General features: G+C 47.5%; 8 protein-coding genes across 8 annotated transcripts; 5 read left to right on the forward strand and 3 right to left on the reverse strand.

Annotated features, from left to right (window-relative positions):
- The first annotated feature begins 201 nt into the window (after window positions 1–201).
- F4822DRAFT_403271 (ribonucleoside-diphosphate reductase large chain) lies at window positions 202–3910 on the forward strand. The gene is made up of 4 exons (XM_051458106.1): window positions 202–665; window positions 719–876; window positions 936–3462; window positions 3516–3910. Exons 1-4 carry the CDS (start codon window positions 647–649, stop codon window positions 3557–3559), a joined length of 2748 nt encoding a protein of 915 aa, XP_051314365.1. The 5' UTR covers window positions 202–646; the 3' UTR covers window positions 3560–3910.
- Window positions 3911–7421: 3511 nt separating this feature from the next.
- F4822DRAFT_403276 (uncharacterized protein) lies at window positions 7422–9619 on the forward strand. The gene is made up of 6 exons (XM_051458107.1): window positions 7422–7444; window positions 7660–8161; window positions 8268–8451; window positions 8521–8555; window positions 8612–8677; window positions 8735–9619. The coding sequence occupies exons 2-6, from the start codon at window positions 8072–8074 to the stop codon at window positions 9218–9220; spliced, it is 861 nt and encodes a 286-aa protein (XP_051314366.1). The 5' UTR covers window positions 7422–7444; window positions 7660–8071; the 3' UTR covers window positions 9221–9619.
- Window positions 9620–9659: 40 nt separating this feature from the next.
- Window positions 9660–11773, reverse strand: F4822DRAFT_403279 (uncharacterized protein). Its single transcript, XM_051458108.1, has one exon. It carries the CDS (start codon window positions 11337–11339, stop codon window positions 10020–10022), a length of 1320 nt encoding a protein of 439 aa, XP_051314367.1. The 5' UTR covers window positions 11340–11773; the 3' UTR covers window positions 9660–10019.
- F4822DRAFT_251090 (carbon-nitrogen hydrolase) lies at window positions 11643–15701 on the forward strand. The gene is made up of 4 exons (XM_051454432.1): window positions 11643–12455; window positions 14392–14596; window positions 14731–15241; window positions 15318–15701. The coding sequence occupies exons 1-4, from the start codon at window positions 11946–11948 to the stop codon at window positions 15376–15378; spliced, it is 1287 nt and encodes a 428-aa protein (XP_051314368.1). The 5' UTR covers window positions 11643–11945; the 3' UTR covers window positions 15379–15701.
- F4822DRAFT_403302 (uncharacterized protein) lies at window positions 15316–18049 on the reverse strand. Its single transcript, XM_051458109.1, has 2 exons — window positions 17398–18049; window positions 15316–17244 (listed from the first exon to the last, which is right to left on the reverse strand). Exons 1-2 carry the CDS (start codon window positions 17435–17437, stop codon window positions 16025–16027), a joined length of 1260 nt encoding a protein of 419 aa, XP_051314369.1. The 5' UTR covers window positions 17438–18049; the 3' UTR covers window positions 15316–16024.
- A 259-nt stretch (window positions 18050–18308) lies between these two features.
- On the forward strand, window positions 18309–21795 carry F4822DRAFT_251162 (uncharacterized protein). Its single transcript, XM_051454433.1, has one exon. The coding sequence runs from the start codon at window positions 18544–18546 to the stop codon at window positions 21514–21516; it is 2973 nt and encodes a 990-aa protein (XP_051314370.1). The 5' UTR covers window positions 18309–18543; the 3' UTR covers window positions 21517–21795.
- Window position 21796: 1 nt separating this feature from the next.
- Window positions 21797–25405, forward strand: F4822DRAFT_251163 (vacuolar protein sorting-associated protein 11). The gene is made up of 6 exons (XM_051454434.1): window positions 21797–21980; window positions 22040–22291; window positions 22344–22463; window positions 22521–23396; window positions 23442–23777; window positions 23825–25405. Exons 1-6 carry the CDS (start codon window positions 21966–21968, stop codon window positions 25148–25150), a joined length of 2925 nt encoding a protein of 974 aa, XP_051314371.1. The 5' UTR covers window positions 21797–21965; the 3' UTR covers window positions 25151–25405.
- On the reverse strand, window positions 25249–26744 carry F4822DRAFT_251166 (uncharacterized protein). The gene is made up of 2 exons (XM_051454435.1): window positions 25699–26744; window positions 25249–25631 (listed from the first exon to the last, which is right to left on the reverse strand). The coding sequence occupies exons 1-2, from the start codon at window positions 26620–26622 to the stop codon at window positions 25347–25349; spliced, it is 1209 nt and encodes a 402-aa protein (XP_051314372.1). The 5' UTR covers window positions 26623–26744; the 3' UTR covers window positions 25249–25346.
- Between the last annotated feature and the right edge of the window lie 124 nt (window positions 26745–26868).

A 26868-nucleotide genomic window follows, 5' to 3' on the forward strand; every position in this document is an offset into this window, starting at 1 on the left:
CGTAATTAGGCAGACACAAAACAAATGAGTTTAATAAGAGAAAGTAAGACTCGACAATACGCACCCCACATCCGATTCCTTCTACAACGTAGAACCAGCCCCGCGACGCGTTGAGTGGTTTCCCTTAGCAGAGAGACATGGGACTAATTAAGGATTACCGAGCAACAAACGGCCACTTGCTGAATAATTCTCAAGTGGTCGCAGCTGTTAACGGTCCCACCACCCAAGGCTCTTTCCCTCTTAACTGGACAGTTACTTCGGTACAGCTGTCTAGCGGCGAGGTTTAATTGTTCCGAGATTCATGGATCAGTGTTTTTCTTTACGCGCTAAAGTGGAAGACGCGCTAGCGATTAACAATTTACTAGCAGACCGCGTTTTCTACATAAGAATCCACTCCGCTCAATGTCTCCCTTCCCAAAAAAAACATCTTCCATTCAACATCAACCACAATAGGCCATAATATCATAAATCATACATTACATCTGCATGCTTCTTGCATACAGATAGTTGTGGCTTGGTATCAATTATTCTAATTGATTAATACCTATTCATACCTTTTCCTCAGTTGCTTCGTTGACATATTTTTCCACTTCTCCGCCACTCTCCTTTTTTCTTCTCTCGGGTCCTTCGCACCCCGACCTTCACGATGTATGTCAAAAAGCGTGGTAAGTAGTATTCTAAATCCCCTCTACTCTATAAATATACTAAGAATGAGTAGATGGACGCCAGGAGCGCGTTCAATTCGACAAGATCACAGCTCGTGTCTCGAGGCTATGTTACGGTCTCGACACAGACCATGTCGATCCTGTTGCCATTACGCAAAAGGTCATCTCCGGTGTTTACGGAGGTGTTACCACGGTACAACTCGATGATCTCGTGAGTTCATCTGGGTTCCAATTGGACCCAATTGCTTGCTAACTAAATATAATCTACAGGCAGCCGAGACCGCCGCGTACATGACCGTTACACACCCCGACTATGCCATCCTAGCTGCACGTATTGCCGTGTCCAACCTACACAAGCAGACCAAGAAGCAATGGTCTTCTGTCATCAGTGATCTCTACCACTATGTCAACCCCAAAAATAGGAAGGCTTCTCCTATGATTTCTAAGGAAACATATGAGTGTGTTATGAGACACAAGGAGGACTTTGACTCCGCTATCGTCTATGACCGAGATTTCAACTACCAATACTTCGGTTTTAAGACTCTAGAGCGATCTTATCTACTCAAACTCAATGAGAAGATCGTAGAGAGACCGCAGCACATGATCATGCGTGTAGCTGTCGGTATCTGGGGTGATGATGTAGAGAAGGTCATTCAGACGTACAACCTCATGTCGAGCAAGTACTTCACGCATGCTTCTCCCACACTGTTCAACGCAGGAACGCCCCAGGCACAGCTGTCATCTTGCTTCCTTGTCGACATGAAGGATGACAGCATTGAGGGTATTTATGACACTCTCAAGGCTTGCGCCATGATCTCCAAGATGGCTGGTGGTATTGGTCTTAACATCCACCGCATTCGTGCTACTGGTTCGTACATTGCTGGCACAAACGGCACCTCGAACGGTATTGTACCCATGCTCCGTGTCTTCAATAACACTGCAAGATACGTAGATCAGGGTGGCAACAAACGCCCTGGTGCTTTTGCCATCTACCTTGAGCCTTGGCACTCGGATGTATTCGAGTTCCTAGACCTCCGCAAGAACCACGGAAAGGAGGAAGTCCGTGCTCGTGATCTTTTCCTCGCTCTCTGGATTCCTGATCTCTTCATGAAGCGCGTCGAGAAGAATGGCGAGTGGACTCTTATGTGCCCCAACGAATGCCCTGGCCTAGCCGACGTCTATGGTGATGAGTTTGAGGCTTTGTACGAGAAGTATGAGGCCGAAGGTCGCGGTCGCCAGAAGATCAAGGCCCAGAAGCTATGGTATGCCATTCTCGAAGCTCAGACCGAGACTGGTAATCCCTTCATGCTTTACAAGGATCACTGCAACCGCAAGAGCAACCAGAAGAACCTTGGTACCATTCGCAGCTCAAATTTGTGCACTGAGATCGTGGAGTACTCGGCCCCCGATGAGGTGGCTGTTTGTAACTTGGCTTCTCTTGCCCTGCCGTCATATGTTGACTACAACGAGGGTGTTTACGACTTCCAGAAACTTCATGAGGTTACCCAGGTTGTCGTCCACAACCTGAACAGGATCATTGATGTCAACTACTATCCCGTCCAGGAGGCCCGCAACAGCAACATGCGCCACCGTCCCATTGGTCTTGGTGTCCAGGGTCTTGCCGATACCTTCCTTGCACTACGCATGCCTTTCGAGTCGCCGGAAGCCAGACAATTGAACAAGCAAATCTTTGAGACAATCTACCACGCCGCTTTGACTGCATCTTCCGATATTGCCAAGGTTGAAGGTGCCTACTCTACCTATGAGGGCTCTCCTGTCTCGCAGGGTATCCTCCAATATGACATGTGGAATGTCACTCCATCTGATCTCTGGGATTGGACGAGTCTAAAGGAGAAGATCAAGCAAACTGGTGTACGCAACAGTTTGTTGGTTGCGCCTATGCCCACAGCCAGCACCTCCCAGATTCTGGGCAACAACGAATGCTTCGAGCCTTACACTTCGAACATTTACTCTCGTCGTGTCCTTGCTGGCGAGTTCCAAGTTGTCAACCCCTGGTTGCTAAAGGACCTTGTTGACATGGGTCTTTGGTCCGATGGCATGAAGAACCGCATCATCGCCGAAGGTGGTTCGATCCAAAACATCCCTAACATCCCTGCGGATATCAAGTCACTTTACAAGACCGTTTGGGAGATCTCTCAGAAGACTGTTGTCCAGATGGCTGCCGACCGAGGTGCTTTCATTGACCAATCTCAGTCACTCAACATCCACATGAGAGAACCCACAATGGGCAAGATCACTAGCATGCATTTCACTGGCTGGAAGCTTGGCCTGAAGACTGGCATGTACTATCTCCGCACCCAAGCTGCTGCGGCACCCATCCAATTCACCGTAGACCAAGAGGCTCTCAAGGTTGCGGACTCGAACGCAGCTAAGTCAGGCATGCTCAAGAAACGAGCTCCCCCTGGCAACTACAACTCTTCCGCTTCTACCAGCCTTTCTAGACCCGTATATACCAAGCGAGAAGACTCTAACAACAGTCTGGCTGCGCCGGCTCCTAACGGGATCCCGACGCCCAGTACCACCCCTCCCCCAGTTGTAGAGGTAAAGGCAGCTGCTAGACCAGTTGCCTCGCCGAACAAGGCCGTGCCTTTCAAGGCGGATGTCGAGGAAGGCGAGAGTCCTAAGGCTCTAGCCACAGAGCCATCGGAGAATGTGAAGGCGGAGCAGCTACCTGAGCCAGCTATCGACGCACAAAAGTCTCCTGGTCAAGATGAAGACAAGGCGGACAAGAGCAAAGAGCGTGAGTATGACATCTACGCTGATGCCGTCCTAGCTTGTAAGTCCAAATAACCGGATCCCTTCTAAGATAACTTACTAATAATTGCATAGGCAGCATCGAGAACCCCGAGTCTTGCCTGATGTGCAGTGGTTAAAACATCCTAATGATGAAAGAAGTGATGAAGATACGTGGCTGACGATGGACATAATGGAAATTCAGTTGCTTATGACCCTGGTCTGCCTGGCGCACTGCTAGGGCCTGATGGGGAGAGCAACACAATAAATGCTACGCATCAATGCGATTGTATAATGATTTAGGGTTAAGGGGCTTTTCTTCAGTTCCTGCGCATGGGTTTGATGACTTCCGGAGTTTTCATAGTCAGTTCTTCCGACGCATAATTTGCGTTATCACGATGCCCTTCAGCGCATTTAGTACCTAAGTAGCGGATAGTGTCCGCTGCTTTTCTACTTAGGAATAGATCAATAAAAAATGATAATGAATACATGTCTCGCTGTTGTGTGACGATGCAAAATAATTATATTGTTAGTACTAGACTGGATCAGCTAGGAACATATTGATGCTTATATCTACCTACTTCAGGGAGGATAAGACCATCAATCTAGACGATATGAGCATATTAAATTTACCCTCCTATGAAAATTGAGGGATTATTTCCTAACGCGCAGGTGGAAAATACAAGAGAAATTGCAGGCCTTGCCTAGGTGTAGCAAAATAGTGTTTGTCGATACAAGAAAGAAAAAAATCATCATTTTGGCTCATCGTCGAGGTTCACCCAGTGGACACCAAATACTAAGGGACCAATTAATCAAACCAGACGGTAATTCCGGGAAGACCGTAGAATTTTAGCAGGCGAAACACGCGTCCTACAAAATTCGGCGAGACATCACATGAGAAAACACCGGATATGTCTCACAGGATTCCCCTTTTTCCTTGTGTTACCTAGTTGCTCAATGCGATTCTTTTCTTTCATCCGGGGGAATTAGGTTACCTCACCCAACCTCCAGTAATATTCGGTAATAAATTTCAATCGCAAGCCGTTGGTCTCCATCGGAACTCCCAGCCACGCATATACATATAAATTTGCAGTCTAATCTGAAAGGCAGATTCCGGTGAGACAAATAAACTGCGTGATAAGGCGTCGATGACGGTGGTGGAGCCAATGATATGGGCGCACGGCCTGAGTCATGGAACTAGTGGCTTCTGCTGTCTACGTAATTGAGTAGGGCCAGGATTTTTCGCACCGGGAGGAGGTTTAGTGCTTCCGTCCTCTTTGTGGTACACATAGCAGGCCGCCCGAAGTGGAATGGTTGGCAAGCAACATTGGGGAAGATTGGTTTCTTGTGTGTGTATGTCGTACGAAGAGTTGTGCAAATTTCCAGGTGTTTCACTTGGCGAGGGTGTTGTTTTCTTCCTAGAGATCATTCTTAGTCCCTACTCTTTTTTGAAAAAAGGAAATCTGATTGTGGTGATGGTTATGGTAGAGAGTTTGTTGGTAATAATGGTTGGCGATTTATGTATGTGATGGAATTCGCTGGCATCGGATGAGTATACTTTGTCGATCTGATCAGCCCCACGGGACCGATATTGATGGCTGGAGACGGTGAGAAGCCGCGTAGCTGGGTCTAACTAGGCCAAGGACGGGAGCAGTTCCTCGGGTGACCAGTGACCACAGAGGAATAGTAGGCTTGCATAAAATTGTAGGCCACGGCACTGGGTCACAGCGGGACGATTACCGCGCAGTGACTATTTTGTGACATCAATGGACGTCTGCCACTAGGATGGCCGGATCGGATCGATGGGTTTCCAACTCGGCAGTAGTAACTCCGAACCTGCTTTTTCTTTTTCTCGTGTTTGTTTGTTTCTTTCCTATACTAAATGGGGAACTATTATTCGATAAACCAATAGCAGGTTCAGTTAACAGCCTTCTTATAATATATGTGGTTGTATTATATAGGCGGTTACAAGAAAAATATTCATAATGCAGGGAACTGACCTTGAAAGTTGAACTTGTTCCTTGAACCAGGAACATCCGCAGCTGCGTCCGATGGTTGTTTTTCCAAGGAGGGGAAAGCTGAACTGGCTGAAAGGATGTAAAGAGCTGGTGTGGGGCGGGATCTTAAGCAGGGATTACCTTGAAAGAAGCAGGGGTTTTGCTTCCACTCTCCTATTGGTTTAAAAGGTTATGACATCAATCGTCATTAGGGTAGGTTGAATGGGCCAGTCCTTTGTTCAAAGTAATCAATTGTGGGCCAAGGACTTAAATCTAATATTCCTTCCATGGGCTACATTTGGACGACCTAAGTAAGAGCGATACAGACGCTGAACTTACGGCTTAGCTGCGAACGAATTTCATAGTAGGAGCCCTCTCTTATGCTGTGGGTAGGTCCACGGCACAACGGCTAACGGCACTAGGGATACAAGTAACAACCCAGTTCATGTGGTAATCTAGCGAAACTTGCATTGGATAGCTTGATGTGGGTTTGGCCAATCAAATCGCTAGAACAGCATGTCCAGCTATCCATATGCAGTAATTACCTTGGTTGGCTGGTCGATTAGCTAGGTCCCTTACAGGGAGCTTAATGTCCGTTGCCCTTGAACTTCAGAGCTATTCTTCTTCCAGAATTTTCTTGCTTTCCCTCACCGACAAGCTACCATAACATCATTGAATCCGATCTCAGATATCTGAATATGGTATTGTCCAAACAAAGGAAAATCCATCGAGTCGCTAGCTTGTTTGCGGTATTAAATACAAGCTGCTTTATTCAGTGAATTCTACTGTGGTTGGGAAAGCTCACCATATTCTACAGATGGTTGTAGACCTAGATGGAAAATACAAGTAGAGTACTAATAGATATTACTATAAAATGAAATGGACTAAGTATCTGGTTATACTGTTATTCTATACCTACCTAGGTACAAATGTATAGCAGAACCGTTGCTAATGAAACCATAGTACCAAGTATGTACCCGCGGTGGTTAATGTTGCTCATGCATTAACACTCATCGTTCGTTCGTTCGTTCGTTTCCGTACTCAGTCCACTAGAATTTGACGTTCCCTCATTCGGTCAGGCCCATACTAGACGTAGACAAATACGAGCCCGTTACCATCTGCTAGAGCCCGTAAACGTCAATGAGTTCATCGAAAATTCTGCTCTTCTTTGTCTAGTTTGACTACCCGATCTGTCAGGATTTCTCCATAAGCAAGGCAGCTAGATTGTTCCCACACAATGATGCAAAGCCGGTATGGGCCGTCCAGTCCCGTGCCAAGTATACTAAGCTACGTTTCTGGTAATGTGGGTCAAGCTCACAACTTGACAGTACTGACTATCATGTTGCTAGTGTTAGTATTAGCAGTGACTACATGTAACTAGTGAGGATCAGTAAGGAGTACTAGAAGCTATAATATTTTGTAGATCGGTAGATCAGGTACACACATAAGTAGATGAACAAAGAATTACCTGAAGCTCGGGGCATCGTGCTATGTACCTACCTACACGTATGTGGTAGGTAAGGTACTTCCATCCGTTGTAGCAAGCAGTTAAGCAGTACACAACCTCAAGGACCAATGGGCAATAATTTGCAAGTGGAATAGGTACAGTCCTTGGCTCCTGCATTGGATACACGCATGTACACATGTTGACGGCAAGTGCTCCTGACGTGTGAGTAGTTTAGTGCCCAAACAGGTTACACAATACCCCAGTACGTACCGAAACTATAACAATCACCTGCATGAGCTATTCCACAACCTCGATTTCCCTGGGTATGACTTAACCTGCCAAGTCAAATATTTATTTAACTGACTGAGAAACCGACTCTCACGTTTGTTGTTTCTTTGCCGATTTTCCATTTATTGATCTACCGCTCGCAAGAAAGCAGTTACGATCACCAACAAGCAGAGGATATCTGAAACTACCGTCCTTCGTCAAATTTCGTCTTTACTTTCTTGCCTTTAAATTCAGGTCAACGACGACAGGAACTCAACTTGCACAAGATCGTCAACTTGATATCATACTCTTCGGTAAGCAGACACTTTTATCCTCCTCTAATTATTGTCCATACACCTATACCTACACAATTACCAAGCATCCACCTTCACATTGCCACATCAATTTCCTACCTAACTTATACGTGATACCTTCATATCTATCATCAACCCTTCCAAAACCGATCACCTCTCCAGGTGGACATTGATCACCACCCCATATCTTCGTTTCGTGTCTTACATGACACAAGCACATACACAACCGAACGAAATTGCCATCCTAGACGGAAATTCAGGTGCGATTTCCTTTCACGTAAAGACTAGCATCGTACCTGCTTGTTGATACCACCTGCCTTCCTGTTTTTATTCCACGGAAAGAAACACAAAACTGTCTCCTCTTTTTCCCCAGCATCAAGACTCCGTTTCCTTTCTTCTTTTCCTCACAAAATTTCCCACATTCACAGATTCAACAGCACATCCATCTTCCACAAACATCACAACCGCAATCTCCATTTCACCCACACATCTTCACAATTTTGCACACTTTTTGAGCATCAATTTTTACAATCTTGTGCCGACAGCAATTCTTACCATTCTTGACAGACAATCCAACCAACTAACCGCCTCAGAACGCTCGATAATTCGTATTCATCACCGTCCAAGATGAAGACTTCTGCGATCCTCGTTGGCGCCGGCGCAGCTTTTGCCGCTGCTCAGAGTGTCACATTCCCTGACGGCTTTCCCAAATGTGGCGTAAGTTATTCATACTCTGTATTTCCTAATTCCTGTAATGTTGTCCAAGCAAATCCTGGATATTGCAATGAATCATCACAATCGATACTGACTTCCCATGCTCCAGAGCGACTGCGTTCAGAACATGTTGGGCCAGGCTTCCGAGCTTGGCTGCGGTAATGATATTACCCCTACGTGCCTTTGCACCAAACAGAACTTCATATACGGAGTTAGAGACTGCGCTACGGAGTCCTGCGGAGACCAATCAGTGGCTCAGCAGGTCATCCAATATGGCAGCCAATACTGCGCTAGTACGTCTCCTACAGCACGATGTCATTAAGTTGTGGTGTCGTTTTGGTCATGCTAAGTGCCCGTCATAGGTGTCGCGGTCGCCATTTCTGGGGCTCCTACTCCTGTAAGTAGCAATTATGTTGAAATGATATGGAGTTCAACTAACTGATTCATCTCTAGACTGGTCAGAACCCTTCCGCAACCACCACCGTCATCGCAACTGCTTCCGCAACACAGACCCCAGGCGTAAGGCACCAAATATTATATTTCTGCTTTTGTTCAATTCATACTAATAATTCTTAGGGTTCTCAAGGAGCGAGTGGCTCGGGCAGTTCGAGCGCAACCGGTTCCTCGGAGTCTAACCCTACGGCCACAAACTCTGCCTCTGGTAGTGGTGCGTCTGGAACTGGTGTTGGTGTTGGTGGATCTGTTCCTATCTCAACTGCAACCTTTGACACCACAATCACCAATAGCGAAGGCACCGTTACCTCTGCTGTCACTAGTATTGTATACTCAGCTACTGGTTCTGGTACGGAGTCTGGTTCGGCGTCTGGATCTGTCACTACTGGTGTGATCGAGTCGACTATTACCACTAACGGCTCGACGTTGGCGACTAGTGTCACTGCCACTGGCCCAGCGAGTAGCGCCACATCTGAAGGAGGTAGTGAATCTTCTTCTGGTCCGGGTGGTGAATCATCTGCTTCATCTACCTCTTCGAATCCTGCGCAACGTACCGCAGCACCGGCCGGTTTCATTGCCGCCGCGGGCCTGGCTGCTTTAATGCTATAGGCGACGCGATGAGTTTAAGTTGAATTTGGCAGAATTGCGGGTCGCGAGGCGCGCAAGATATTTAAGTTGAGGTGGCAGACAAATAGGTCATAATGATACTGGTCGGCTCGTTCATGGGTGGCTCATGATAGCAAGGATTCCCTTCTCTTTGACGATGCGATGACTACGAGGTTCCAGGCGGTTTATTTACGATGTATAAATGATTCAGAGTCCTACGAGGACTATTAATACCTGTTTAGAGATACCCACCCCTGAGTAGATGGCATGATGGCATCAGGCAGTGGCGTTGGTCTTCTCAGATTAATCAAAGGAACTAATAAATAGAGCTTCTTTCATACGCATAAATTTTCTTGGCATGTGTCGATTTTAATCAATGTCGTCTATCGTCCACAATGACAGTCATAAGCGGCGCACATCACATTTCACCTTCGGGTTATATTTCAGATTAGCTGTATTTTGGTATTCATGTCTTCATGTCTTCATGAGCTCATTGACTATGACACTAGTAGCTTAACTCATAGTCGCAAGATGCGATAGCTTCCTCCTGAACCTTTTAACTCCCCAACGGCAAAAGATTACCACCGAATGCCTTCCCATGCAATAGGCAACGCCCCCCTCTAAGTTAATAGATCCGCGGAAAAATTATTCCTTGATGCTTCCGTCTACTGGGCCCTTATTTTATGCAACTACCCCATCCACGGCCGATATGCGAAAAAAGCAGATTCTAAATGAAGCTAGCGAATATATACATGACGACAACCTCTAGTCCCCTTCGCCAGTCTGCTCTGGCGGACTTGCTTCATTCCCCTTCCTCGTATGGGAACGGCACCTCCACGGCGGTGGGACTGATATCATCAGATATCTCCCCGATTCTAAACCAGTCTAAAATGGTTAAGGGAGATCTGGATTTTCGCCTGCCCCAGATCCGGAAGCCTTTCAAATTGGGAAAGTCACCATTGATGACGTGGGCGTGGAAAGCGACGAGGTGAGGCATTATCGCCCGGTTGACCTCCCATATGTGTAAGACCTCGAGCGACTTCGGCAGGAAGTGAAAAAGGAAGTCGTTTGCGAGGCCATCCTTTTGAGGGATTAGAGCGAGGATAAGGGCTCTTTGACTTATCGCAAGGAATCGGAGGGTCGTTAATCTCTTTAAGGTCCAACCAGTGCCTATAAGGTCATTCACCTCTGGTATTCTAATGATAAGGTTGAGCTCGTCAACCAGATCATCCTCGCCTATATGCGTGTCCTCGTGCGTGGTAACCGTGGGAGAATAGGGGATATATATTAGCGTCTCGAGGTTGGTCAATTGGTCGAAGAAAGCACCGTGGCTTGTCACCGATCGTGCATGGTACACGCGTAACACCTTCAACTTCCCGATCATCCTTTTCGTTATTTCCACTTTCGGATCAGTAACGGGATAGTCCCTGGAGCACAGGGACATTCGTAGCTTGTCAATATTCGGGGCTACTCCCGAGAATAAGCCACGAACCCCATCTAGGCGATAGGCGGCAAGGTCAAGGCTCTGCTTGAATCTGACCTCTTTCAGCAACGCTAGACGATTGTCGGGCGAGCGTTTTGACCAAGGCACCACGTATCTCTCAAAGTGCTTTACTTCCTTGCTTGGATTGTAACCTATGCATATCGACTTGAGATTGGGCAGGAGACATGGCAGCATCTCGAGCATGGTGGGCGGCTGCCAGGTGCGTAGTAGAGCGGGGTGGTGTAGCTCGTCTGCTCCCAGGCGCTTCGCTACGTTCTTGATGACGACTCCGTTCTCTTCAAGCTCATCGGGGGTCAATGTGCTGCTGTCCCTGTGGCGTTCGAAGCGTTCGAACGGGAAGTCGGAGACGTCAAGGTGTTGAACTAATTTTGCAAGGGCTGGGGATCCTGCTACCAATTGGAAAAATCTGGTATATGCCTTTTGGGATAATCTACAATCACTCCGGAACTCGCGGAAGAGAGCGATCACAGTGGCATTCCGGACGGCTTTGTTGCATAGTGATAGTTGTACGAGACTCTTGCGGTCGGTCTTTTCGAGGATGTTCGCGATTAATAACCATATCTCGAAGGGGAAGACGCTCAGGGTGTTTCCGTTGGAGGGCATGGTGATTGATGGCATGGTATCGATATGAATGAATGTAAATCGAGTAAAGGAGAGAATGGAAGGGGTCAAAGATGTATGATGAAGGTATCCGAAGAGAGAATTAATGAGTGAATGAATGAACGAATGTATTCATGAATAAGGAAAAAAACAGAGAGAGAAGAGGAAACTCAAGGACAGTTAAATATACATGGGTGGGAGGTATTTGGTGTAGTCCACCTAAAACTTTATCTGTTTGCCCTTCCCCTGTGGAGGCTTCGATACTGTACTGAGGTCCTAAGTATAGGGGGGACTAGAGCGTTAACAGGTCTGTGCATAATACCAGCTTAGTGGTTTGGAAGACGCTTGGGGCACCTAAACACCTCTGGAAACTGGTAAAATACAGCATAGCGTGAACTAACGCACCCCAAGATCACGGGATTACTGTATATTGCGGGGTAGCTTCCATTCGTCGCTGCCTTTTATTTGAAAGGTCGAAGCGAAGTTGCTTCGGATGAAAAAAAAGATAAAATATTCTCTTTTTATTTTTATGCACACAGTATCTTAGGAAGGTGGTCAGCTAAGCTCATTCAATTTTTTACAACACTAACCATATTATACTAGCAAACACTGTTCACACTCACAATGGCTTCCACAAAGATCCGGCTTGCTACGGCATCTCCAGGGACCCAAGCGACAACTAAGGAAACAATTGCCCAGCTTCGCCAGATTGCTATCAATGCAGCTGCCAATCGTGCTGATATCCTACTACTTCCAGAAGCTTACCTAGGTGGATACCCTCGTGGCTCTGATTTCGGATGTAAAATTGGCTCTCGGACCACTGAGGGCCGTGATGAATTTCTGCGTTACTTTAAGGCCGCCGTTGACTTAGGAGATACCGTTGGCGATGGAGCCGGCGCTGGCGAAGCTTGGGTCAAACGGCAGTTAGGCGCTGACGCAATCGTAACTAGCGATGGACAAGCATTACTAAGCAGGGGTGACGGGACTAGGGAGGAAGTCGAACGCATTGCGAGGGAGACAGGAGTCTTCATCGTTGTTGGGCTTGTGGAAAAGGCTGGTGGTAGCCTGTACTGCGCCGTTATTTACGTATGCCCCAAGCAGGGGGTTATTGGGAAGAGACGAAAAGTGCAGCCGGTAAGTCTAAATTTATCCCCTATTTATATATAGCTTATTTGGAGGGTCGGCTCTGGAAATAACCAATCAGCGTTGCCCATGTCTGCCTGTGAAACCATGGATTCAATATGATCGATCGCTTTTACGACTTTACCTTAATGGTGGTGAGAATTACTCAATAAAGCCATTCTCATCGCTCTAACTTCATTTCGGCACCGGATTGTATCCGACTTACATTTGAGCGAATCAGTTTGGATATATACATCTAGTCATATATCACAAGATGGAAACGCAATGGCAGGTCGACGTGCCCGTACCGAGTCAGCAACTCCCAATTCGGCCGAAAGCTTACGCATCACCCGCAGACTGGGAATCCCAGAGACGATTTATAAAAAACCTCTATTTGGAACAAAACAAGGCCCTCAAAGAAGTCGAGCAAATAATGTCTGAGAAACATGGATTTTATGCTACGCAAGTTTCCCAACAACACCATTGCTTGTGGATATTCCTTCTCATAAAACATACAGGACGGGAATGTATAAGAGAAGAATTAAACAATGGGGCTTCGACAAGAAACTCAAAAAGCACGAAGTGATAGAGATGCTCCATCAAAAATCTGAAAGAGATTCTGCCGGAAAGTCAACCAAGTTCTTCATCAGAGGTCGAAATGTGGATGTCCAAAAAATCAAACGTTATGTGGAGGGCAAACCAGACATCCTATCTCAACTGGGAAGTGTTTATGAAAACCAACCATCTGGAGCTGTTATTTGTCGAACGCCATCGCCAGTTGTTCCGGTCGCTCTTCCGTCCCCGCCAGATACCCGCAAACTAGAAGAGATTATTACTGTATTGCGGAATTACGTTGATGCGTGCGCGAGCGGCCCTGAATCTCGTTGGATACTGACTCCTGAGGGTTTCTCTACCCGAAGCCCTACTCTAGTGGATCTCCACGCCTCAAGGGCGAGCATGCTTGGAGCTTGGGATGAGCTCTCATCCTTGCATCTGTCTATGGAACACACGACGTCTCCTGCCGAAATGTTCCAAGTCTTGGACACATCCCTTAATAAACTCAAAGACTCCATGAGGGATGAATTGCCCGAATTCGTTATCATGATGCTCTACCTTTTACGTTTTACGTGGCCTGGGCATCCTCTTTTACTTCGAATGTTTCGGAAACATGTCGGGGATCTCTCGGCGGTACTTCTCGGTGTGAAGCACCCATTGACACTTATTTGGAGAGATGCCGTCAACCTGGGCGAGAACTTCGATGAGGTGGTTGAAGAAGTTCTACGTGTGTTATTCACTGAGTTGGTAGTCTATCTTGGTCCCGATAGCGACGTTGTTGAACTTGCTCGGAGGGGTTGGCGATATGCGCCAAACTCACTACAAGGCATGGCGGAAGTAATGAGGCAATACCAGACTTGGCTAGCTGCCCATCCGAATTGGCCTAGTTCCATGCTACGGTCTTTTCTTGTCCAGATACGGCTTATGATAGCAAATATCGACGAGACTACGCCGATGAGCCAACTTCTTGAAGCACACGGTACAATCCAAACTATCTTAGATGCCCAGGGAACAAAAGGTCAATTTCCGATTAATACGGAAGAGGCATGGTCCTTGGCCAATCTGGATGGAGGTATTTCCTGGCGCTTAGGGAACGTTCCTGATGCTGAGTGGAGTCTTTTGATGGCCGTGGGAATTGCGAAACACAATAAATTACCATCAAGAAACGAGATGATCTCTCTACGCAATCTTGAGATACTCTATAAGGCTAACGGAAAACGCGCCAAACTCGCTAGTATCACCAAAGATATAAAGGATCTGGAAAGCAGGACGATGCGGGAGGCAGACCAATAACCAGGATCAGATGCATTATGGGTTAAATATGATGGAAATAGGCCTGGGTTCTTAAAACTTTCAAGTGTTGGATTTCTAGTGGCTAACTGACAAGAAACAGACAGGATCGGAACGGCTTATCTGGGCACAAGGATCTCCCGCGACCCTTAAGGCAGTGAGCACTACCATTCGTGGCGTTCGCATCAATTTGGCTGCTGCTATTTGTTGGGAGAACTATATGCCCTTGTTGCGACAGAGCCTCTATGCGCAAAATGTGAATCTGTATCTCGCTCCCACGGCAGATGGTCGCGATGCTTGGCTTTCGCGTAAGTTATTTTTGGATTTAGCTCTTTTTTGAGTTGATGTTTCACACTGAACTGGTCGGTGGCTATGCTCAAAATAACTGACCAGAACCCCTGGAAACGTCTATCGATATACAGGCTAACCATAGTTGTTTCAGTGATGCGGACCGTCGCACTCGAAGGTCGCTGCTTCGTTGTGAGCTCGAATATGTGTGTACCCGAGGACTCCAGGGCTAGCCACGGCACTGCACACAACACCGAACGTGGTATAATTATGAACGGCGCCCAAGAGCCGACTGGGAGACGAAACTCGTCCTTGACCGAGGATGGCTTTGCCAAAATAGCTCATAGAGGCAGGAGGCGATCTGTGTTCGACGAAGACGGGAATGAAATTGCGCTTCCTGACGGACAACCATTGGTAGCATCCGCCGTCGTTGAAGAGGAAGAAAATGAGGACAAGAACAAGGGAAGTAGTCAAGTGTCAGCGAAAACGCCATCGGATGCAAGATCTTTCATTTCGCGTGGTGGCTCTAGCATTGTCTCTCCGTTTGGCGATGTTGTGGCTGGGCCGCAGTGGGAAGATGACGAGGGCGTCATATATGCGGATGTTGATTTTGATGACTGTATCCGTGGAAGGCTGGATTTGGACGCCGCGGGGAGCTATTCAAGGTATGTAATTTTCACTTGCCACGTTATAACTACGCTTTGAGTTGGCAATACACCAAGCTAACGGAACATATTACAGAAACGACTCTTTCAGATTTTCGGTTGCGGGCTTGGATCTTGATCCTCTACCCTACTATTGATTGCCTTTTCCGAGAACCCTAGGTTCCCTTGATTATCATGTTTATATGTGCTATATTTGGATATACTTGTCGATTTCGATTTTGGATATAACATCCTTATGTATTTGTCTGCTTAAACGTACTCATTTTCATAAATCAAACTTACACGTTTTAGCACGTATTGTGGTGCGAATGATCTATCAGCAGGGCACCCAACTACAGTCAAGTCACTCAGGACACACTTTAGAACTAGCGACACGAAATGGCTTAATCACAATCTTGCTGTAAATTCAGCCCTGGGGTACAGTAAACGGGTATCTAATTTGCCATCAATCCCAGCCGGGTCCTGCCTGCCTGCCCGCCTGCCTTCCGTAGTAGTAATCGAGTCCATCCCCAAAAGTGACACTTGGGGAACTCACGGGAAATAAAATATCAAAAATTCCCGCCGTCCCTCCGAAAACCCCATCATCCACCGAGGGGTCGTGTGTGTCGTGGGATGTCATCGCATTCAGTCCATTATTCATACCCCTGCTACCCCCTATCTAAACAAATCGTCTAGTCCCGTCTCGAACGGGTTCGAAGTTTTTAGTTATGAGCTTCTTCGGCTCTACTTTTAGTTCTTTCCTTCCCGTCTCCTACTCTTGCATAAAAGCAGTATGGTTTATTCTCATTCCTTATCTTTGACCACGATATTCACATTCACATTCTCATCCTTCTCCTCGGCAACAGCAGCGCCCTCCCAAGGCGAAGCCAGGGGACTACTTACACCAGCCACGCTTCCGGTAATACTATCCGCGCGCCCGTGTCCCAGCAACCCGCTTCGAATACTAGCGCCGTCGCCCGCGCTTAGACCTTGTTGCTTGGCGGCGTATAAACTGTTGCGTTGTTCGCCCGACATACCGGTTGTGGAGTATATACTTGTGCGCTCACCACCGGTCGCGATGCGTGATGTGGATTGGTGCAGGGATGGGGCTTGGAGCTCGTTACGGTTGCTGCTGCTCCCGTCTACGTTGGCGCTTAGCACGGAGAGGGGGAGGGATTCACGGCTACCGCCCCAGAGGGAGGAGGGCGCTAGGGCGCGGACGGAGGCGTCGGTGTCCATGGATCGTCGACGGCGGTGTTTACTTGATGAGGCGAGGGTTAGGATGGATGCGTTGTCTGTGAGTAGGTTGTTCGCGGTGGCCGTGTTATACGTCGTTGGGTGGCCTGTGCCTGCGTGTGGGGTGAGGTATGGTGGGAGCGCGGACGCGGGTGAGCTCGAGGGGAAGGGTTGTGAGAATTGGATCGTTTGGTAGTTTCCTTGGTTGGATGAGTGGCCGCCGTGAGGCTGTGGTATGTTGACTGCGCCGTTGGGACCCATGGATTGGATCGTGGTGAGTGTAGTTGTTAGGGATCGCACCGAGGGCGCGGGAGATGAGAATGTGCTGTCGCCTCCCTTGCGTGAATCGAGACCCCCGTTCGCGGTGCGGCTGGTGCCCGCTACGGATGATGCCATGTGTGAGGGAGCGTGGATGGAGTGGCTGGTTTCGTAGTCGGTTGACATCGTGGGTGCTACTGACATGCCGCCAGCTGTTGGGGGTGCGGTTCCATCGGCGGACGTTCGTACGGAGGAATGACTTCGTCGGACTATTGATGGATCTGAGAGTCGGGCACTATGGGATGTTGAGAAGGATGGGTCGCTTTGATGGGCTGGTGATGATGAGCCGATGCGGCCAGATTGAGGGTACGGGTTGTTGTTTTTGGAAGGTCGCTTCTTGGAGCCCTTGGGGACAGCATCGCGTTTTGAATGGGCATTTCGACCACCCTCAGCGGAACCGGTCTTGAAATTGGCGAGTTTCTTGACCCAAGTTGTAAAGGGCCGTCTGCGGCCTGAGCGTTCTTGACGGTCTGGCATGGGAGTTGTTAGAGCTGAGGAGTTGCGGCTGAAGCTTGGGAGTTGCATATGAAGACGGGGATGGGGTAGATTGAAAGAATGCATGTATGGAACAACAGAGCGGATGATATGTAATGCTGCTTTTTCTTCTGGGGGAGAGTGTTTACCGGTTGTAGAAAGTGGAGATGTCTCAGTCATGGCCATCATTTCTAAGGCAAGGATATAATAGTGTTTATAGACCGAATAAAGCGAATAGAAGGGTGGCAAGTCGAACAGGCAGGTGAACTGTAATGACAGTCGAGCCGAGCCAAGGTTTAGGTTTCCCCGGATCAAGATGATCAAGAGATGTCAAGTCAAATATCAATGATGATGAATGATCAAAGATAAATGATGCGGGGGATTTCGAATCGAAAATCGTATCGGTACGTGTTGGCGCGATGGACCTAGAGATCACAATTGAAGATGGTGAATCGGTACGAGTGACGAGTTACGGGTACGTGGACGTGGACAAGTTGGGCAGGTATGCGATGACGATCTGTCTGGTTTGGTTTGGTTTGGTTGCTGTGTTGTCTGTGTTGTCTGGGTCGTCTCTGATCCGTCTGAACTTCAAACAATAGAAATTGAATTTTCTAAAGTAGGGATTAATATTGTATTAGGCTTCGGCGGTGTAGTTGGTAAAGGGGATGCGGCCCAATGTGCCGAAATTGCCCATTTGATAAACGAGTATGTATTATGTAGGAGATGGAGTTGTTTCTGTTTAAAACAGCATCGTCGGTGACGGGGTGCGATGATAATGATGGGGGAATGGCTGTGTTTGCGTGAATGGCCTATAATTATTCCACTATCTTGGGTGCTAACTACCTAAGATTAGGTAAGGCGGCTGTTCTAAATGGCTATTTGGGTACCCACTAAATTACATAAAAACCCCGAAACTAGGTACCTAGGACCCCTGGGTATTTCCCCCCATTTTAGAGGCTGATGTCCCTCTACCCTTGTACCTACCTAGGCTAAACGGGTACCTGGAAATACCTACAAAATAACGTCATTAGCCACACCCCTAGGCACCTCGAACCTTCTAATTTTTATGGGATTCATACGTTGAGCAGGTGGCTTGAATGAGTTCCAACTTTAAACATTTCAAAACTTCATTCATCAAGTAAAAACCACACTCATACATCTGGCTAGCGTTGGCTCTCGTATGAATCGCCTAAATTACTTCGCTTTGCTTTATAATTAAGACCAAGATTGGGGGCATATGGCAACCATCTCACCCCTATCCGAACAACAAAAATGATATATTCCGATGCTCACCAATGTCCATCCAGCAGCTGCCGGACCATGTCATTGCCCAAATCAAATCATCTACCACCATAACATCGCTCAACGGTGTCGTCTGTGGCTTAATTAAGAATTCTTTAGATGCTGGAGCTACTAAAATCACCATTTCTATCGACTACAATCGAGGCAATTGCTCCGTTGAGGATAATGGCTTAGGAATACCGCCCGATGAGTTCGGGCCTACAGGTGGCCTGGGAAGACCACATTATACCTCTAAATATCCTGCTCGCGGAGATACTCACGGCCGATACGGTGCCTTTTTAGCATCTGTAGCTGCTCTATCCTTGTTGTCTATTACTTCGCACCATCATAATTATCATTCTCACAATTCAATCAAAATCCACAACGCCGAAGTTCTAGCGCGGCATACTCCTTCGCTACCAGAGCAGAGGTTATTGAGCTTTCCTCATGGAACACGGACGACCGTTCGAGACCTTTTTGGTTCTATGCCTGTGAGGGTGAAACAAAGGGCTATCGATGCTGAGAGAGGTCTTAATGCTAAGGATTGGGAGCACCTCAAACGCGCTCTTGTAGCGTTATTACTTGCTTGGCCAGGTCAAGTTTCCATACCACTACGCGATTCCATAGACCAGCGTAGCATTACGCTTCGCACACCCGAAGAACCCCCAGCTTCACGGGACAAATTACATGATATCATTGGCCTAACCACACGCGTTTCGAGGATATTTTTCCAGGCTCAGCTATGCGACGATCGCTCTCGAGACTTGTGGGTACCCCTCAAGGCATCCGCGGGTTCGGTCTCAGTTGTAGGTGCTATTTCTCTAGCTCCGGTAGCATCTCGAAATATGCAGTTTATCAGCATAGGTGTACGACCGGTATCCAACGACCACGGATCAAATGTTCTCTATGAGGAAGTTAATAGACTTTTCGCCAACTCGAGTTTTGGCGTGGAGGATGAGGGCGGCGAGCTCAATGAACATGAACAAAATAGGAGAGCCAAGGACCGCCGATTCAAAACGGAAGGGTTTACTAACCAAGAGCTTAAGGGCAGAAAAGGTGTTGACAGATGGCCTATGTTCCATGTCAAAATCGAAGTGGGGCAACATACTTCTCGCTTCGCCGAACGTGATGTGGAAGAAATCCTAGATGAGCGCAACGAGAGCTTGAAAACGATTATTGAAGTTCTGACTGCGGTAATCTACGAATTTCTGAAGGCAAATCATTTTCGCCCAAAATATTATAGACCCCGCAGAAGTACTGCATCTAGACGGTCGGATTCCCGCGACGAGCGCAGCAAATCGTTATCCAGAAGCTCTACACCAAAAACGGATTCTCAAACAGGCTGCAGTCATACTCCTCGGGGCAGTCTATCCATCGGTGACTTAGCTAGTACGCGCCTCAATCTTGCCTCTAATAATCGCCTCCGACCGGAGTCCCCATTTGACTCGTGGACCCGTGTAAAGTCAGGACAGCCTCAATATGCACATCTGCATGATAAGTCTCCCAATCCAGAGGCTACTTCGGAAAGTGGCCAATCGAAATCCGGGTCTCAGATAGGAACAGGACGCCCGAGTAACGATGGCGATGCGTTGGATACACCATTGGTTGCTCCGGATGGTACGCTACTACGCATTCCATTTCTTGACGTGGACATGGAAGGGCGTGACGCCGGCTCGAAGAATACATTCGAAGAAGACAATCTTAACGAAGATAAACAGCAAATACAAGAGGGCGAAGAAGTACTATGGACCAATCCAGCCAGTAGGGAGACATTCGCCGTCAATTCTAGGAACGGCTTAGTGATTCGATCCGTCAGGAGTAAAACCGATGGAAACGGTGCAATTGATAACTTACATCGCCCACCGATAAGAAAAAAGCTACGAACAAATACAAGGCCAGTTCCTAAAGACGAGAGGAGCCAATGGTTAGGAGATCTCTTAGCCTCTTGGAATAATCCTGTGTTCCAGTCGCAAGAGCCACCGATTCCGATGGCTTTTGATGAAGCGAAGGTGTTAGCACTAGCATCTAAAGCATCGGATGGCTGTTGTCATGGTTTGAGTTCCAAAACACTCGACTTCATCCAGGCTTCTCAGAGCGTTGAGGGCCGGTTAACTAAGGAGAGCTTACGATATGCCAGTATCATAGCACAGGTTGATTACAAGTTCATACTCGCTAAAGTCCCTCTGTCAACATCGCTTCAATATCCGAATAAAAGTGAGGACATAAATCCGACATTACTCATCGCTATTGACCAGCATGCTGCGGATGAACGTTGCCGAGTCGAAGCCCTAATGAAGGATTATTTTATGATTGCAGAAGATCTTCAAGATGGAACAACGGGACAGCGGCGGCAACTAATCTGTGCCCAAGCTGAGTTACTTGAGAGTCCTATTATATTTGACATCTCTGTCCAAGATTGTCGTCAATTCGAACGTTCCGCCGAGTATTTCCAACATTGGGGAATTGTGTTTCGCGTCATATCAATACTAAAATCTGAGCTTGATAGCAAGCGAACGGCCAAGTTAAAGGTCGTTAAGCTGCCACCTAGCATAGCAGAACGATGCCGCTCGGAACCTCGATTGCTCATTGAATTATTAAGAAAGGAGGCGTGGAAATTCGACGAGCAAGGGTTCAGTGCCTCTCAACCTACAGGATCGCAGGTTGCCCAAGATGATGATGACAACTCTACAGGAATACATTGGCTATCAAGACTCCATGGGTGTCCGCAGGGTATTCTAGAGATGATCAACTCCAGGGCCTGTCGTAGTTCTATCATGTTCAACGACCTTCTTTCGCCCGAGGCGTGTATTGACTTGGTAGAGCGGTTAGCTAACTGTGCCTTACCTTTTCAATGCGCACATGGTCGACCTTCTATGGTGCCTCTAGTCGATATAGGGAATAGTCCTATGAGCGTTGAGGATACTGGGAAGTCTGAGAGTAGCTTTGGCCAGGCCTTTAAAGGGTGGAGGTCTAGTATGGGCAATTGATGGAAGCGAATATTTGATCTCCGGAGTTCTTCTATATATTTACGCAAGACATAATGGTATCCCTCGTTTTGTTCTTTCTATTCTGTTCTTTCCTAGGACCACTTCAAAGGGAGATGAAGATATTCCGGTTGGGAGATACTATCTAGTATAAGAATCTGCAAATAGACGATATGCACCTACGAGCAAGGTTATGTAAACAACATTTTGATTGGCTAATATTCTGTAGCACTTAAGTGGAAATACCTAGGTACAATATGACCTAATTTTATCGATAAAGCAGGTGCAGCTCGCTCCCAACTTAGAGCTTCGCCGTGACGTTTCCAGCGCTGTCAGGCTGCTAACACACCAACTATAAACAACTATACCGACAGTGAACCAGCCCATGCGAAGATGAACAAACCAGACCCTATGCCACCAATTTGATTGTCGCAAGAACCTAAGCATACATCATGGCCTTGCTTTTGGTAAGCTAGTTTGCCTATTTTCCCTATTGTATTCCCTAAACTCGCTAATGGTTTCATAGTGGAAGCAATTCGACTTCTTCGACGTCAAGCAGGTCAAGCTCGGCGACGACGAGACGCGATCGTTCTTTGAAAACAACGAGATATCGAGTGTCTGCTCCGGATCCGATAGTCTATTTCTCGGAAGCGATAATGGATATGTGCGCATTATCGGACCTAGCTGGAAGATCGTTAGGAGCTTCCAGGCTCATGAGACTGGCCGCATTACGCACATGCGCCAGGTCGAGGGGACGAGTTTGCTAGTTACTGTTTCGGTAGGGGCTATTATATACACTGGTAGTGTTGAAAAGTGCTGACGTGTAGCAGGAGGACCTTAGTAGCGAGCCGGTGTTGAAAGTTTGGGCACTGGATAAGCCGGTGAAGAAGACGGGATTGCCTACTTGCTTGAGCACGTTAAACATAAACAATGGACGGAAGCAATTCCCGGTAAGCAAACCCAGCGCAAGGGCTGTGACATTACGTCTGACCATTTGAGTACTACAGATATCCTCTTTCACCGCGCTCGACGACCTCTCACAACTTGCTGTAGGATTTGCAAACGGAGCCGTTACGGTTATACGCGGTGATCTCATACACGACCGAGGCACGAAACAACGAATCGTTTACGAGTCTGAAGAACCGATAACCGGAGTCGAATTTGTAGCCGATCTGAAGCTTACGATCCTATTTGTTGCGACAACTTCCAAACTTCTAAGATTGGTTATATCGGGGAAAGGCCAAGGGCAGCCACCGAGGACGATAGAAGATGCTGGGTGTGCGGCAGGTTGTATGACGGTAAACAGCAAGACTGGAGATATCATCGTGGTCCGGGAAGATGCTGTCTACTACTATACGTTGGAGGGAAGGGGACTCTGCTTCGCTAATGACGGAGCTACGAGTTTAGTCTCGACCTTCCAGGACTATGTTGCCCTGGTCTCGCCACCTCCGGTTTCTGGAAGTGCAGGATCCGACAGCATTAGGAGACGCTTCGGAGGTACTAATACGGAATCCCTTTTCAACGCAGCTAGGTTTACGATGGTGGATCCAACTCTTCAGATTGTTGCTCATTCCGAGTCTCTCATCTCGGAAGTCAAAGCTATCATCCAAATATGGGGAGACATATATATTCTGACGCAAGATGGAAAAGTTAATCGATATCACGAGAAGTCATTGCAGCAAAGACTAGAGTTATTGTACCAGCGAAACCTGTTCCCACTGGCGATCAACCTGGCACAGAAATCCGGCATGGATTCACAACAGCAAAATGTCATTTATCGGAAGTATGGCGACCATCTTTATCAGAAGGGAGACTACGATAGCGCCATGTCTCAGTATATCAAAGCTATTGACAATACAGAACCTTCACAAGTGATCCGAAAGGTGCGTATGCAATTCATAAATGAAGGATTTATCTAACAGAAGTAGTTCCTTGATACGCAAAGGATACATAACTTAATCGAATACCTCGAGGAGTTACATGAACGACACAAAGCGACCGCGGACCATACGACCCTGTTACTTAACTGCTATGCGAAGTTAAAGGATGTGGACAAGCTGGAGAAATTCATCAAATCTGAAGGAGATCTTAAGTTTGATTTAGACACTGCCATAACTATGTGTAGGCAAGGTGGTTACTTCGAACAGGCAGCTTATCTTGCTACAAAGCATGGCGAGAATGACTTAGTGGTGGATATCCTGATTGAGGACTCTAAGAACTACGCCGAAGCTCTCGACTTCATATGGCATCTAGATTCTGAGACAGTATGTCATTTGGATCCTAGTGTTACGACGAGGCTAATTTCTTTTAGGCATATCCATGTTTGATGAAGTATGCGAGAGTACTATTAGAAAACTGCCCGAGCGACACAACGAAAATATTCATTGATTACTACACTGGCAAGTATAAGCCTAAAGTTCACTCAGCACCAACAGAAGAAACGCAGACAATTTCCAGTGGCGGTTTGGCGGCTGGAGCTGCAATCGCCGTGCAAAATCTAACTAGTTTACTACCACTCCCATATATGAACACATCCTCAGTTCCCACGCCTACTGGTCAGGGATCGCAAGGCACTGTTAGCGATGTTGGTGCTGTGGTAGATCCCGATGCGAACACTGAACAGAAATATACCCCACCACCTCCCCGAACAGCATTCTCATCATTCATCGACCACTCAGACGAATTTATCGTCTTTCTCGAAGCTTGCCTAAAAGAAAGCTCTTTCAAAGAACCAGACAGGGTAGACATATATACGACCCTATTCGAAATGTACCTACACAAAGCTAGCGAACGGAAGGGTATGCAAAGAGAGGAATGGGAACTTAAAGCGAAGAAACTCATCGAAGGCCGTGAGGTACCTATCGAGAATTCAAACGTTCTTCTACTTTCCCATCTTTCAGATTTCCGAGATGGGACTACCCTAGTCAAGGAGCAGTCCGGTCTGCTGTTTGATATCTTCCGTTCTTACACCTCTGCTAAGGATACGCGAGGTGCTATCAAAGCTCTTCGAAAATACGGACCTGAAGAACCACAGTTATATCCTGCGGCGCTTGCTTACTTTACCTCGGACGCCAAAATCCTTGAGGAAGCTGGCCCGGATGAGCTAGCGAATGTGCTTAATAAGATTGACCATGACGGTTTGATGGCGCCGCTACAAGTTATACAGACACTGGGTTCGAATGCGGTGGCCACAATGGGTATGATCAAGCCTTACCTTCGCGATACAATCACCAGAGAACGGCGAGAAATTGCTTCGAATAGACGGCAGATCAATTCTTTCCGAAAAGAAACGGAAGCGAAACGTGCCGAGATCCTGGAGCTTGGCGCTAAACCGGCTGTTTTCCAAGCGCAAAGGTGTCCTGGCTGCGGTGGCTTACTCGAGTTACCAGCTGTACATTTCCTCTGCAAGCATAGCTTCCACCAGCGTTGCTTAAAGCAGAGTGAGGATGGCAGCGAAGTGGAATGCCCGGTGTGCGCCGTGAATAATGCGGCAGTAAGGGCAATGAAGCGCAGCCAAGATGAGCGCGCGGATCGGCATGATTTGTTTAAAGATGCATTGGAGAAAGGAGATGATCGATTCAAGACTGTTGCGCAGTGGTTTGGTCAAGGAGTCATGGGTGCCGGCACGGTGGAATAGCGTTGTCACCGTTGAAGTTTGTGTAATCCATGATGAAGATGATGTCCTATATGTGGGGGTATCGTGTCTATATGCAGTTGCTGGGTTATAAGTTTATAGTTGGTGTATGATATGATACAGAAGTATTAACACATATTTTATACCCCGATTTTAGTTTCCAAAATTACCATATAAGTTCTAAGATCAAAAGTGATATTTAAATCCCGCCGCCGACTCCAAATAAACCATTCAGCCATTTGCCAACGGGCTCGTTACTAACTTTCGGCCGCCAGTTAGTGACATGGTGGAGGTACGTCGATTTCAAGGGCGCCAGCAGGTCCGTCCCAGATACGTCAGTAACCTGTCCATGTCGCACCGTGAAAGTGGCGCGGAAATCCGGCGGTAAATCTTTCGGCAACGGCGGCCGAGGACGTGGATCGTCCTCCGTAGGGTGTGTGGAAAATGTAAATTGCGGTGTCTGCGTGTATATCCATTCCGGCGACTATTTGATTACGTCAGTTTGTGTCACATCAATTTTTTCTCCCCCTCCTCCCAAAATAAAATCGTACCTTAAGCTCACTATACCCCTTCGCGATATCCGGGATTTCACCTAACAGCCCCTCCGCTTCAGACGCTTCTACGATGTCCACATCTGTGTTACCGTACATAGTATGGAACTCGGAGACTACCGCATCCGCGAAATCGGAAATGAGAGACATCCCGACGTTCCGCACTGGACTCCGTACACTCTCGACACCGCGCGCGCGTATGTAGGGCGCGGCTGGGGAGCGCAGGAGGGGGCTTACGAGGGGTAGGTTGGGGGAGGATAGGAGACAGGTTCCGTGGTGCAGGGAGCGCAGGCGGGTTAGTTTGTATGCGGAGCCGGAGATTTTGAAAGTCTGTAATTCATTTTGTGGGTGTGAGTTGTTGGATGATGGGGGGACGTCGAGTACGATATCGTGGCGTGAGTTTACGCGTGTGTGGGATACACCGAGGTTTTGTAGCGCCCGGACGACCATGAGGGCGTGTTTATCTCGGTCGAATGATGCGGGTGGGCATATGACGCTGTAGTTCATGTTGCCGCTGTCGTGGAACACGGTGCCTCCGCCTGAGCGCCGGCGGACGAGGAGGACGTTGGTGTCATTGTCTTCAGCATTTGCGTTGTTGTCGAATACGACTCCGTTTCCGCCTTTGCGGTTTAGGAGACCGAGATTTACTTCGACCCATGGGTTTTGGTTCCGCCCAATAACGACGCAGGGCCGGTTTCCGTATAAAAAGAGCACTACTGAGTCTGGGGGCGATTTTTGGAGCAGGAAGTGCTCGATGGAGAGGTTGAGATACGGGTCTGTGGCTCGTGAGATGTAGACTTGGACTCGGTTTGATAGATGTGAGACGGCTTCTGCACTGAAGGATCGGCGTAGAATTAAGTGTGGTGTATTAAGTCTTATAATTGGTCGGCTGAGAGTGGTGAGAAGACGGCGTAATGAAGCCATGGGGGATTTTTATATAAGAGGATCACTCCTTGACTCATTTTATATCGTATAAATTCATATTATTTCATCATAACATGTTTCATCTCATCGTGGCGATGAGATTTTAAGGTTGAAGAAAGTTCATAAGGATTATGAAGCTGACATAAGAGTACATATGAGAGACCCCGAAACATGATCCCTGTCAATACATACATTAGACCCCTGCACTTGCATCTTCCAAGGTTCGATCCGTCGGGGTCGTACAGC

The sequence above is a fragment of the Hypoxylon trugodes genome, assembly GCF_022578975.1.
Source record: "Hypoxylon trugodes strain CBS 135444 unplaced genomic scaffold F4822scaffold_5, whole genome shotgun sequence".
Lineage (NCBI taxonomy): Eukaryota > Fungi > Ascomycota > Sordariomycetes > Xylariales > Hypoxylaceae > Hypoxylon > Hypoxylon trugodes.